At 35.7% G+C, this 15,201-nt stretch overlaps 1 protein-coding gene across 1 annotated transcript in view; it reads right to left on the reverse strand.

Moving 5' to 3' along the window:
- Nucleotides 1-15,201, reverse strand: part of TMEM232 (transmembrane protein 232) — a 170,154-nt gene that overhangs the window by 114,667 nt on the left and 40,286 nt on the right. Inside the window, 1 exon segment of the mRNA XM_045838057.1 lies at nt 9,580-9,734. Coding sequence (XP_045694013.1) covers nt 9,580-9,734 — 155 coding nt within the window.

A 15,201-nucleotide genomic window follows, 5' to 3' on the forward strand; every position in this document is an offset into this window, starting at 1 on the left:
TATATTTTTTTTAATATTTGAAAATTGAGACACTAATAGATCTGGAAGTTTTGTCCAGTTTATGTTTTAAGAAGTCTTCTGCCAAATATGGGTATTTCCTGTTTTACAATTTTGCTTTTTCCAACCATCATTTATTTAAGTGCATCAATATTTAACCTTAAGATTCCAGTGTTGCTTATTGCCTATCTAATATTATTTGACTCCTTTTTCCTTTCAAAACTAAACCTCAATTTTATGCAAGATGGCAAAGTGCTCGATTAGTGTTGCCTCTTCAAGATGGAAATGTTCTGTATCTTAATTGGGGCAGTGATTACACAGGTGTATGTATTTGCCAAAGGTCATAGATCTGTATAAATAAATGTGTGAGTCTTATTGTATATAAATTATACCTCATTAAATTTAATTTAAAAATAATTCCTCAACTCCCTTGAAGCTTGGTATAGCCATATGTGTAGACTTGTTCAATAAGATATAAATGAATTTACATTATGAAAGACTTCCAGGTAAGCTATTATTTTTCTGATAAAGAAAAAAAGATTAAATTTAGATAAGAGGTGTTTTTTCCTCCCTTGCTTAGAGTATATACTTGACACCAGAAGATAGAGCAGCTATCTTGCAACAGTGAGGGCGAAAGTCACATATACTAAGAATGGAAGAAGAGGAAGCCAGAAGGAGCTTGGTTCTCGAGCCTTTGCGCATGCACATCAGTGGTGCGCTGCTTGCCCTACGCGATAAATAAAGCTGTGCTTGATCATGCAGCTGCGGTCAGGTGACTGTTAACATGCACAAGAGCTGAATCCTAACTGATACTCTGAACATGATGTTCATAAGTATAAACTTTAGAGTCAGAAAAATTAAAGAGAAAACCTTAGCTTCAACACTAATTAGGTATATGATGATTAGGTATATGAGGTAAGGCAATTTATGTACCTTAACCTCAGTCTTGATCTACTTATCTATAAATTAAATAAAGCAACACCTACTTTTCAGAGGCTATTGTGAGATTTAAGTGAAATAATCTATGTAAAATGGCTGGGTTCAAAATGTTAAACTGAATTAAATTAAAAATACCACTCAACGGATATGTATTTGATAATTTTCTTTTAGGGCATCATTCTGGGTACTCATCATCTGTGCTAAGGTCAAGTAAAGGAGAAGATAGTCTCAGAGTTCACAAAACTTCTTTTTTCCTGAACATATGTCATAATCATAAGGTTTATGTTCTTCTCTTCTAGGTCTGGAAGATTGTAACTAAGTAGAGGCACTCTCACTGAAATATGAATTGAAAAATATCCATCAGTGTCAGCCACCTACAGTAGAAAAATGCTTCACCAGAAACACACTATTTTCAATCAACATTGCTGAATGCAAAATTTCCTATAAGTAAAAATGTGTTTGCTAAAATTAGAAGCATCAATACATATAAATTGGAGTTTGTTAAAAATCAAAACTGAAAATCAATGCACATAGGAAAGAATTCAAATTAGATTAGGTTTAGGTTAGAAATTTAAACAGAGTACTTCTTTGTGAACTTCAAGTCTTGATTATTAATACATTGGCCTGGTTTTACCATGAAATTAAACAGGTACAAAGAAATTTATAAATATTATGGATTCCCACATGTTTTTTTTTTAAATTAAAAGAAAACTGAGGCAAAGGTTTATTGGCTTGTCTAAAATAGCATAGTTGTTTTTACTTGGCTAATTAATTACTTATTACTTGACTGATTTCACTTTTTAGCTGTTTTTACTTTTAAAATGAATGTGAATCACTTTAGAAAGCTAAACAGTACAAGATCCTAAGTCATAGTTCAACTAGCTTGACTCCAGTCCAGAGTTCTTTTCCTGGTAGAACAAATCAGCTAAAATATACTAACCTGGGGTTTCATGAAAAAGCTCTTTCTCTCTCTCCCCCTTTCTCCATACAACCTTATAAAAAGGTTCAGAAAGTCAGTATCAAAACAGTTCTCTGGGGTTCTCCGTACTCCTTTACATGTTCCCTCAATAACCAAATTATAATTTTAAAAGATGGAATTAAATATCCCCAAGTTGGAAATCCCACACAGGGTTATTTCAGTCTTTTGATAGATACTTCAGAAAATATTGATGTTGTCAAAAATCCATAAAACCGTGAAGACTAAGAATGAAAGAGAGGTTACTAAGGGCAGCAACTTATAGGAAATTTCCATATACCATAGGATTGGTGGGACTGAACTGAGAACATAAATTAGGAGCATTCATATTCTACTTCATAAAACATAGCAGCCTTCTTTACCCCAAAGGTAAAAAAATGAAAGAAAAAAAATCTCTACTGTTCACCCTATTATTTACAGAATCAGAAAAAGTGCCTTTACTTTGGGGTACTCACTTTTTAAGGAGCCAGAGTATTACTTCTTTGCTTCATTATTATCTCTTCACACTTAATCAGAGATGACAACTTCCAGATGACTAAAAGTGTAGAAAACACTGCTTGTAGGTGGGCATGTGTAGGAGAAGGGGATGGAAGGGAAGAGGGGTGCTATAAGTGAATACTGAAGTGTATTTCTCCTCAAAGGTAAAATATCATATAGTAAGGAGAATATGGGAAGGTCCCTGATGAGATTGCATATTGAGTGTTGCAGCTTTTTAACAACGCTGTGTGCTGGAAATACAAAATTCTGATTTAAAAATACCAATTTTTTATAGATTTCTCCTAGATCTGAGCTAAGTAAAATGGAAAATGGAGGAATAGGCTTGACATGAGACCATTGAAAAATATATTATAGCAAAGGCTAAAAAGAATATCAGGCTGAATACTCAGAGAGAATCATACTTCTGAAAATGATTTCTTAAAGAAACCAGAAGATAGTTTTACAGGATTCTTCAGCATCTTTCATCAGGCCCAGGAAGAAACAACAACGAAAAGCTTTCATAATGGGAAGAAAGGTGCTATATTGAGAAAATAAGAGATTGCAGCAAAACTAAAATTACAAAAATATAATTTAATTCCATAATTGAGGGAGTTAACTGCAAAACTAACACTTGGAAGGGAGCAAATATGAAAAATTCTTCCATAATTTAGAGAAAGACAATTGCATTTAAAGCTAGCAAACTGAGACCCATTACTATCTAATGTCTGTTGAAACAACCAAAGAAACATAAAATCAAGAAAAACATTCTTAGTACCACAATAAAAAAAAAGAAAAGAGAAAGAAAGAGAGAAACAAAACAACTTTAAGGAGTTTACAGTTATGAGGAAAACAGGAGTCAATTGAAAGAAACCTTTCCAATGTCAATAAGCCCAAAATTCAACTTAAAATTTAATGCAGCAATATATGGTATTTTCACCATAATGTAGGAAAAACACAAAGCACAGGCAGAGAGTAGTTAGGAACATGTGTGAATGATGAGAAACCAAAGGAAGGACTTCAGAAAATGTAAACCAGTAGCTACAGCATTTGTGCACAGCCACATATAGTAGGGGTTTCTCTCTAAGAGAAGTGGAGGATTTGCCAAAAGAGCTTCCTAATAAAGTCAGTGAGACAAGAGAGGATATAATCTACCTTCCTCCTGGCTACCAGATCACAAAGGTAATTGTGATTGAGATTTCTGGATTGAAAATAAAACTTTGAAAAGAGGTAGACTGGCTTTGAATATCTCATCATAGATTTAAGTTAGAAAACAACAAAGTAACATGTAGAGATATAGAGAGGAAATTTTACAAAGCTCTGAGGATAGAAGCCTATCTATAGAAAAAATGTATACATTAAAATTTTTAGGTAAAAAAATAAATGGTGGCAAACACTACACTAACCCAAGGGTTGTATGTAATCAAGGGCTCACCTAATAAAATAAGTCACCTATGTTCACACTAGAAATTTACTCGAGCCAACCAAGAAATGAATAGCCCTTAGGAATTTAAGAGTGGGAAATCCTACCATTAAATGGCTGACAGTATATGGAAAAAATAGATAATATTAATAAATCAACATAAGTTTATAAATATAAGCCATACATAATTCTTTATATCTATATATCTATATCTATATCTATATCTATATCTATATCTATATCTATATCTATATCTATATCTATATCTATATATAATCCTTAAAGAATTCTATATATAATTCTTGAAGGAGAAGATGAACTATTTTAAATAATGATTTAACCATAATGCTATCAGGAACTCAAGTTTAGATTAACCAGCAAGAAAGGGGAGGATTAGCATAAATAAATTAGTCTCAGTCTTAATTGCACATGGAAAGAAGGGCACTCAGAATTTTATTCTTGACTTTGAGCATTTGGTAAAACTAGTTTAAAGGATACATTTATCTTGCCATTGTCTGATATTTGATACTCAGAAGGGATGGACTATAGGAAAAGCTAATCTTTAGCGTATCTGCTAAAAGGGTTCTTTCTCCCGCTTACAGAATTTCATTGCTGGAGCCCCACGGAGCGGAATGAAGGGGCAGAGTGTCAGCCGGCAATGACTGCTGTGTCAGCAGAGAAGGCACAGGTGGGCCACTGACTGTTTTCTTTCCTTCAGACCTACAGGCACTTACTTGTACGTGCTGCGGGTAATTAATTACAGTAGCTGGATCTTTCAGTCTTTGTTTTTGCTCTTCTTTTTTTTTTTTGCCCTCACCCAAAGATACGTTTATTGATTTTTAGAGCGAGAGTAAGGGGGAGAGAGAAAGAAAAACATTATCTCCAGAGAAACATCAATCAGATGCCTCCTTTACAAGCCCCAATCAGGGATTGAACACACAACCTAGGACTGAAACCTGAAAACTTTTGGTGTACTGGGCAATGCTCCAAGAAACTGATCATCTGACTAGGGCTTTCTTTTTTCTTTTAAATCATGGCAAGTTATGAGATCCTAATTGGAGCTGTAACCCCTGTGCCATGTAAAAACAGTTCTATTAAATAATTTTGAGCAGGAGAATGGTTAATCACATTTACATTGTAGTCCTGACAGCAGAGTAGGACAGATTGTGGAGGAGAAAACTTAAGGCAAAGAAACCAGTTAATAAGCTATTGTGCAAGAGTCATGAGACAATAACAGTGCGAGCCACGATTGTGACAGTGGGGGTAGAGAGCAGGGGAGCAGCTCTGAAATGTGGTAGTTAAGCTGTCCAATGTGGTTAACTTGAGCCGAGGACATGTGTCAGGTACTGAGACAAAAATTCAGTAGGCAGGACTCTGGAAAAAATTAGTTCAGATCTGAAGTAGCAGGAAATGAAATACTAGGGGAGCATGAATGTATTAAAAGTGTTTTCATATTACTTATTTAAATATCTCAAAAACTCTTTGGGGTAAATATTATCTCTAACTGCTAAACAAACTGTTCATAGGAGTTAAGTGACTCACTCATTCAAAATTAGGCAGCAACAGATAGGACTAAAGCTATTTGGATTTGAGGCTGAATTTTCTTTTTCCACTGTATTGTAATACATCAAAGCATAAATTGATGTATTTACCCTTGGTATAGTCTAAAGGTATACATTTAGCTCAGAGGATCAGAAGATCAATAAGAAATCCAGGAAATAGCCCTGACTGGGTATCTCAGTAGGTTGGAGCATTGTCCCACACACCAAAATGTTGTGGGTTCACTTCCTGATCAGGGCACATACCTTGATTGCGGGTTCAATCCCAGTTAGGGGCAGGTATGGGAAGGAGGCAACCAGTCGATATTTCTCTCAACATCGATAGTTCCCTCTCTCTTTTTCTCACTCTCTCTTAAATCAATTAAAAAGTGTCCTCAGGTGAAGATTTAAAAAAAATCCAAGAAACACCTTCACTGATATCCCATCTCAGCTCATGAGTAATGAGAAACATTATTAATGAAAATGTTGTTTGAATGGTGTTGGTTAGACTGTCATATACACATTATAATAATTACTGGGGCTCATGCAGATAAACAATGGGGATATCAGTAATCTAGCCAGAAGTAAAGGCCTTGCTGCCCATGCAAAACAGTTCTTTGTTCGATTCATTTCAACACAAAAACAAATACTATACATCTGAAAAACACTAGCTATGTCAATATAATTTTAAATTGTTGAGTTTTTTTGGAAGACATTCATGGAGTGCATGAAATCGGCTATTTTGCTCTGGGAGACATAATTTTATGTTCTATCGCTTACTGAAATGCCATACCACATTTCTCAGCAGTCTTCATTGGCTAATAATTCAATTGTAAATACAATTCATTATTTTCATGTTAGATTAGAAAGCCTTTTGCACAGCTTGAGCTATCTCCCCAGAGCAAATGGGGTAGTTTATAAAAGGCCAAACCGCAAGGTGGAGCATTGAGAGTATGAAGCATCATATAAAATTTAACCGTATTAAATAGAAATCTGCCTTACAGCAAGCTGCTTATCTGCGGCTCAGAGCAGCTACACTTCCAAGATAAAGGCTGGTGCACGGCAGTTAGGAGGGGCTCATGTGTTCTCTTTTTCTCCACTTTTCCACCCAGTTTTATAATTTGTCTTCAGTTCATTTCCTTTCCTTGTTTTTTATTTGTTTGTTTGTTTTTTCCAATTGCCCAGAGAACAAAGGTTGCTCTAATTCAGAGTCCTTCGGAGTCTTTGTCTCATTTCATGGATCCTGGGCCTGCTCTTTTCCAGGCTCAGGGGAAACCACATGATGCCATTTCTTCCCTTTCGTGTTGCATGGCATTTATAAAGGGGGCTAAAAAAAGTGTGGCAGGTGTACACATGATGAATTATCTGCTGATGGATAACATTAGAAGCTAGCGGATGAGAAGCGCTCACCTGTATGAACACCAGCAATTTTTGCTAATATTAATAAAATCTCTCCTGATCAATCAGTTGAATGGTCTCTTCTGCATTTTAAATCCCTGTACATTTATTCATCATCATGGCACTTTACTGATATTCATGTAAAATGAAACTGCTCTTGTTAATACTTACTTGGCCTTGAATTTCAGGTGCTAAACTAAAGATATTGTCCACCAAGGGCCACAATTCTATGGCTGTCTAGTACAGCAAATCCTGACAGTCTTAATTTACTATCAAGGCCTGATGCTCCAATATTTCTATTTCATTCTAAATATATTTAATTCATTTTCTTAATTTTTCACATGTACTCAATCTCAGGAGTACATGAGAGCACAAAAAAGTATTTTTGGTTTGATTTTGATCACTATGCCATAGCTTGTTTTGTTTTACCTAGAATCATGACTTCTTGAAAGCAATATAAACTGCTACATAAATAAATACTTTGTAAGAATAAAAGTTATTTTTTCATATTTTAATATTATTATAACAGAAAATTTGACTAACAAAAAAGTTAGTTAAATTGCTAACTTAAATAGACACTAATCTTCTAATGTCAGTGTGCTATTTTTGTTTCTAGGGTTATCTGTTATTTAAGAAAAAATTAAATCTTTTTTTAACAATGTAAACATAAAAAATAGAATCAAAACTGTCAGTGCTTTTTAAAATAATTATCTTGTCCTTTCTATTATAAGCAGTCCGTGTTTCATCAGTTTTTCAATTTACCCTTCTGTTCACTCAGCCCTGACTAAACGATCCATGCCCTCCCTCCACTGATTCCCACAACGCCCTCCCAGGAGGACAGAAGTCAGGGTTCAGTGACAAGTGCCTTGGAGCAGTTATCGCCTTAATAATGCAGCCCGAACGACAGTGACAGTGACGCTACAAAGTGTGTGCTACAAAGTTATTTAAAACCAAGTTAGAGTCTTCCAAGAGCTAAAATAACTCTGTGTGCTACAAAGACTGCTACACCAGGAGCCTTCAAGTCCGGTGCCAGTCACTAGTGAGCCTAATCAACTTGGTCTCAGTGTCTTCATTTGTAAAGTAAAAAGTTTTGTATTACCTCCAACACATCCAAATCTATAAAATACTAAGTATAAAAAAGCAACTACCTTAAAGACAAATCATCAACAAAGTAAATTAGATCAATGTTGATGCAATAAAACTTATAAATTGGTTAAAGAAACTATACTTTGACTTTCAGAATCAGATATTCTTTTTCTTTAAGATTCTATTTATTTATTTTTAGACAGAAGAAAAGGAATTGAGAAAGAGAGGGAGAGAAACATCAGTGTGTGATTGCCTCTTACATGACTCCCACTGGGGACCCGGCTGGCAACCTAGGCATGTGCCCTGACTGGGAATCGAACCAGAGACACCTTGGTTCACAGGCTGGTGCTCAATCCACTGAGCCACACCAGCCGATATTCTTAATCAGCTACTTTTAGAATTTCAGCGCTAATTAAACCTGTTTACTTAGCAATTATTAGAATACCTTGAAAATAAATTTGGCAAAGCCATGCAATATTGATTTTTATATGTTAAACTATAATTTCTGTTATTTTTAAAACCAAGTTAGAGTCTTCCAAGAGCTAAAATAACTCTAGTTGTTTGTCCTTTGAAAACAAAATTGTGTGTTTGAATCCCCTATAATTTATTCTGTGTAATAAGAGTAGTCTGAAAGAATCATCACGGCTTTCAGAATGGCCTAATTTGCTCCAATAAAACTCTCTAATTTTTCTTATATTTAGCAGTTCTATATTAATAACTTAATAAAACCCTCTATTATAAGTATATTATTAAAATTACATTCCACATTATTGCTATAATAGATATAGCCTATTTGCATTTTTGTTTTCCTATTTAAAGATGGTATCCCCACTTTTAAAATGTCAAAGACTCACGACCTTTGTTAACCGCAGCACTGAGTCGGTTGCCCCCATGAGACTGTGAACAGAGTGAGTCCTTGATGAAGTTCCTTGCAAACTAGGCTATGTCTAGGAATCTTGACTTGACCTAGATTCCCTAATATATCCAAATGAAACTTGGAAAACAGCTTTGGTTCATAAAGAATGCTCCTGATACTTATAATTTACATATATAAAGATCACTGATGAAGAGTAGACTGCCAGAGGCTTAAACACTTTTCTTATAATTTTAAGAAAAATATAAGACAATTGAATTTTCAACTTGCTATGGCAAAACAGATTCTTATTGATAGCATTGGAAAAGGAATTCTGATCATCCTCAAATATTATAAAGGGGTATCTCTGATCAATTTCCTCAAAAGCTTTTTTCCCCTCCATTGAATTTATGCCCTCTTTTTTTTTTACTAATTTAAGACTTCTTTTTTCCTTCTCAAAGTAACATTTGTATAGGAGGAAACTAACACTTACCAACCAAGATTTATTTTTGCTATGCATTACAAATGAGACATAATGAAATAATATTATTAGTATTTCCCCCCCAAAGTATACTATACCTCATTATTGTTAACAAATTGAAAAATAAAAAATGTTTTAAATATGGGAATGGACTTATTAATAGTAAATTTCATTTAATAAAGATAAAGTATATAATACATGCATGTTCATCTAACCAAAAAGAAAAAGGAAAAAATTTATAGATGAAATGAACTAATAGAAAATATATAAATTGCCCTTGCCTTTGGAACTGGAATTATAAATTTTTTTTATAGTCAACTAAGGTGTGATTAACATTTAAGTACAAAGGTTATTTAACATTTAAATACAAAGGTTTCTCCATGAGTTACTTTGGATTTATAGGATCCCTCTTACCAGCACTTCATTTGAAGCTGTGTTTTATGAAAGATGAGATGTTCAAGCACCTTATTCAACTGAGGACTGTTCTTCTGCACGCAAGTCCAGGCGGCAACGCAGTGCCAGAGCAGGCTGTTGACTTCATATCCTCCCTGACGGGGCTGCACATGCTACTGGAATTAAAGTAGAAAAATGTACCTGGAAGAGTTCTTTGACTTGAATAAGCATAAAAATAATTTTTAAACACAAGTGAGAAAGTGTATATTTTACACTCCATGTTTCACCAACTGGAGCAATTTACTCAAATATCTTTTTGTAAATATACAAAAAGCATGTTTGTATGTATGTAAATATATATAAACACACACATTTTGTAAGTTAACTGGAACTTAAAGTCTCAATATACCTTCACATGGGACCCTGGTGTTCAAAGACATCAGTTCTATGATAAAACAAAAAGCATGTATTCTTTAAAGAAAAACTATTAGATACAATTGTGCTTCTTAAAATCTATGAGTTATTTCTCCATGACACCCAAGGAAGAGGGGACAGGGGAAAGTTTGAACAGTGATCAAACAGCAAATTAGGTTTTAAAATGTGAATTTCCACTTTATGGACCAAAATACATGTCTAGCTGGACATGGTCAGTATGTATACTATTTTAAAAGTCTACAAATTCAGAAAGCAAATGGGCTGTTTTTTCTTAGAGTGCTTTCTAACAGTTTTATAAGTTGAGTTGGTCTACCGGAGTAATTGGTGTAAAGAAACCTGATTTTATTGTTAGACCACGATAACAGCACTCTCATTGAATTTTTGTCAATAGTAACGATTCAAATGCACTTCCTGTAATAGGTACTTAAATTGCTAACTTAGCTGATATTTTACTCTTTTATTCTCAAAAGAAACACTTAAAGAGACTTCAAAGGACTTTGTAATTTTGGTTTGTTATATAAAACAACACCAAGACTGCAATTTAAAAAAAAAAATTCACATCGTGTTCTCTTAAGATAGAAGGCCAATAGTTGATACATTAACTTTAACCTAAGACATTTTAAGTTTCTAGTAAACTGTTTCGTTAAGTTCCACAGCTGTGTACTGATCTGCTTTATGTCAGGGAGTCAGGCAGCGGAGATACAGGCCTGAGTGAGAGAAAGTCTTTCCACAAGGCACTGACTCCAGGGAACAATCATTCAGAGAAGTAAATGGAAATAAGTCATTGTTTAGAATGTTAGAATATTCCATAGAAAAGCTTTAGTTCAAAATAATGTAAGACATCAGACTGAGACACACTGACTTCAGTAAATGCATATATTTTATCCAAACAACTCAATTTTCTGCTTTGCAGTTGAGCCCATGCCAAAAATGGAACCCATAAAATGAAATTCTTTTCTCAAATTGCTCTAGATGTCTCAGCCTGGATGCCTGATGGCCTCATGTTGCAAACTTACTCTAAATCGATATGTAAGTTGATATATTTTGAAACTTGTAGTTGGCTTGACTAATTCAAAACAATCAACACTTTTTTTTCTCATAATGTACACTGCATGGCTACAGAGACTATTTCTTTAGGTAAAAGGTTCTTGTTAACAAACTTATGCACCATTACCCGAGAAAAATTCCTAAAAGCATTTGGTAAAGAAAAAAATCAAGATTTTGGACAATAAACAAGATTTAAGATTAATTTTCAGTTGTATATGATGCCACTTCTACTCATCATTGAGAAAGAAAAAAGCAGCCTCTGATGTCTGGAACTGATTTGATACCGATATTATTAGAAACTGCTCTGACACTCACAACCAGGTCACTTTTGTTCCCCTGTTGGATAAAAACTCACAGAATATCAACCTCAGCCAACTGTACACTGAGACTGTGATAAATAAACAAACCCACTTTATAATGTTTTTCTAAGCATAGAGAGAAAGTCACCGTGCCACATACCGAATATCCAAACACAGAACTGTCCCCACTTTCTGGCAGCATCGAACCTAGAGAGAATCCCTGCTTCTTGATACCGACCCTCTGCTCACCCAAGCAAAGCCCAGATCCTGTAATAGATTCATTCTTATGCCCCTTTACAAAGATATCCTATGGTTCCTTGGGCATGTGTTCTCTTTCCGCAACAAACAATAAACCCACTTTGCTTAAATGCAGGTGTGGTCCTGGTGGTCTTTGGCTGAAGGGCATTGTCATCTAGAGCAAATGATGAATTCGCTACACTGGTAAATTTTCCAGATAAATGAAGCTGATTTATCATCATACATTTTATATTTTAAGCATTTGCTTGGAAATCTTGCTGAACTTTCTTCCTTGCTTTTTTCCAGAGAAAAATGTATTTGCCAAATTTGAATAAATGAATACAAAAATGATGGTTATGTGATTTAATGTAATCATCATGTGCATCATCAGTGTAAGAGACAAAGCTATTAGGCAGTGTGAACCTCTTTGCCTTTACACAAAATCAGTCCTACTCAAGGTGCGGGTTAGCAGGTAAGTGCCATCTGCAAACTGTTACTAGCATACAAAAGTAAAGAATACACACTGAGAATACAAGTTGAGAGAGTTGATTTTATATATTTTGTCTAGTAAAATATAATGCTATGTATTTTTATTTTGGGCAAAAAAAATCCCCCCAAAACTTCAGATCTTTTACCCCAAGTAGTTTGAAAAGCACTGAGCTCTGCATTAAACGACTTCCAAAGAACTTTTTCTCTTTCCCCCTTCCCTCCTTTCTTCCCCCACTTCCATTCCATTTTCTGGCTTATGACCACTTCCTGTAGTTCTCTAGTTTCCCCCTTTGCTGTCCAGATTTGGGGCATGTTGGTTTGCAAGCTGGTCCCTGTGCATGGAGGGAAGGAGAGACCTAAGAAAGAAGGAGACCACTCCAGGTTGAAGGTGGCAGGTTTAACAAGCAAGGCAAGTTACCAGGCTACTTTTGAATGGCCACAAGAAGAATAGATCTTCACACCCACTCTCCAGAATCTTAAAGTTTATATGGAGGCCTTAACTGGGCTCAGTCAGGTACACTGTCCAGAAAGTCTCAACAATACATTGCTTTGTCAAGGTCACATCCCGGACAAAGGTTCCCATTGTGGGAACAGTTAGTAAAACACACTTTCCAAGGACAGGGAAGGGGGTGAGGAGCTCTGATTGCCCAGGGCTAGCTCAAGGGTCAAAAGGAGGTCAAGTACTCTAGATTAGGGGTTCCCAACATTCAGGCAACAGACCAGCACTGGTCCAAGCCTGTAAGGAGCCAGGCCACACAGCAGGAGGTGAGCTTGAATGCAATGTCCTGAATCATCCCAAAGCCATTGCCCTGCCCCCAGTCCATGCAAAAATTGTCTCCCACAAAAGCAGTCCCTGGTGCCAAAAAGGATGGGGACCGAGACCCTATATCACCTTCTCTCACAGGCTATCAGTGTCAGCTTGTACAGTGCCTGCTTTAGGACCCCACCTAAAAAAACGTTGTTAATTTTCTGTTGGCTGAAAATTCAGAGGACCACTTCTGCTTGAATTTTACGCAAATTTAAGTACACAAGCTTGGAGTGCCTGACCAAGGTCTCTTTGATAACCGAATGAGCTTGAAAGCACGGGCTCCATTTGAGCTGCTCAGAGACAACTTTGTGAGTTTTGTCCTTGTTTTCAGTCATTTTGGGGACAGTTGACTTTGCCATGAAAGGACCTCTCAATACATGTGTTGCTTGGATAATAGGACATGAATCATAGGCTAATGCTCCTAATTTTAAAAAACCTGTGTCTCAGTCTAACCCAATTCCTAGTAACCATTTATAATTACAGTACAGCACAAAATGTCCCAAATTTAGATAGTGCCTTTGGCATATCAATTACTTAAAGCATTAGAGGATGAGATTGCAAATCGCATTTTAGTGTAAACTCTGTGTGTTTCCTAGTTTTCAGAAAATTATTTGTACTCTAGGACAACTACAATCATTCTGTAAAGAGTCTACAACATTTAAGCTGAGTTTGAATCTGCTTTCTTCAAGAACTATGTTATTATCATGTGACAACTAGCAAATTTAGCTTTGCTAGTGAGCAAAGGACAAAGTGGAAACTCAACCCAGTGGTCTCACTCTGCAACCACAGAGCTAATTAAAGTGTACCATTTGTCAAAGTCCACGGAAACCCTGTGTCTGGATCAGCTTAAAAGGTTATTAAAAGGAGAAATGGGTTCAGCAGCAGGGAAAGGAAATGTCCTGTTCTGAAATAGGATCAACAACCATTTTGTGAGCATTCTAATGTGTATGTACTACAAAATTCTTTCTTTTCCTGCTGCTTTACAACATTTTGAAAACAAATTAAACAATTATGCTTCTACTTCAATGCTTATAAATATATTAAAAATAAATATTTTGTGTGGCCAAAATATGCTCTCATGGATCTTTTAGCATTACAAAAGATGAGGGCTATAGAAATAAATCAACAAATCCTCTACTATAGCATAATAACAATAAAGAGAGGACAGAGAATGGATACAAATTTATCTTTTACATTCCCGGTTTTTCTCTCTCTTTTCCCCTTTCTTCTCTCTGGAGATGAGAGAGAACATTATTGAATGAATAAATACTCCACTGAACTGGAGAGGCTGGCTTGGATTCATGCTGGAGAAAAGGGGCTGAAACCGAGGCACAACATTAAAACATGGAGCAAGTGCTGCCTCAGTTAGCTCAACTGGCAGTGTTAGCAGCACTACAACCTTTTACTTTCTTTGGTAGCTCAACTGGCAGTGTTAGCAGCACTACCTTTTACTTTCTTTATGTTATGAGGTAATGGGAGGAGGAAATGGAGAGTACTAAATCCGATAGGCTAAAATCTGTTCTAATCCCTTCACAGAATGACAACTATAGAGCTAACGTAGAGGTTAGAAAAGATTGAAACAATGCCCTTAGTTCTAAAAGGTGGAAAAAGGCACAGAAACTTAGGGACTTGTCCCACTCTAAGGAGATACATTCTTTTCACGTGTTGACACTTTTGCCCCTTCGAGTTGTAACCCAGCTGTCTGGCAGTACACTTCCATTTCCTGCTGTGTGTGTGCCAAGAGTGTTACAGACTGTTTCTTGGAGAAGCAGAATCAGCACTGAAGGTCGCCTGCCTCATCACCAGGACACTCATGTCCTGAGGATCCCGCAGCACCCTATTTGTTTTCAGGAAAACACTCACACCACCCCATTAAGCTCAGCACAATTAAGCACAGAGTTAAGCACCACCATTTACTCAGCATAATCATGTCCTTACATGAAAATTATTATTTATCTGCCTAAGTTAAAGTGAGTTACTAAATACATTTTTCAATAATCATCATTTACATTTGCATAGCACTTGATAATTTACAAGGTGCATGCTTTTTTTGGAATCTTCACAAACAAGCCTATAGGTAAGTTGATGATGTTGATGATAATGATAATGACAATGACAGTGATGGTGATGTCCCTTTTATTTTTTGGAAGGTCAGTAATAAAAATCAGTTTTTTTCTTGATAACATGTCTCAAAAGTAAAGGTTATTGATTAAGCAACTCAGAGTAGGTTAAAAATGTTGCATACGTCACTTTTTAAGTATAGGTGGTATACAATATTCTATTAGCCATGCGAGTTTCAGGTGTTTAACTCAGGGATTCGACATCTGT

The sequence above is a fragment of the Phyllostomus hastatus genome, unplaced genomic scaffold (genome assembly GCF_019186645.2).
Source record: "Phyllostomus hastatus isolate PE091 unplaced genomic scaffold, TTU_PhHast_1.1 phas_contig_254, whole genome shotgun sequence".
Lineage (NCBI taxonomy): Eukaryota > Metazoa > Chordata > Mammalia > Chiroptera > Phyllostomidae > Phyllostomus > Phyllostomus hastatus.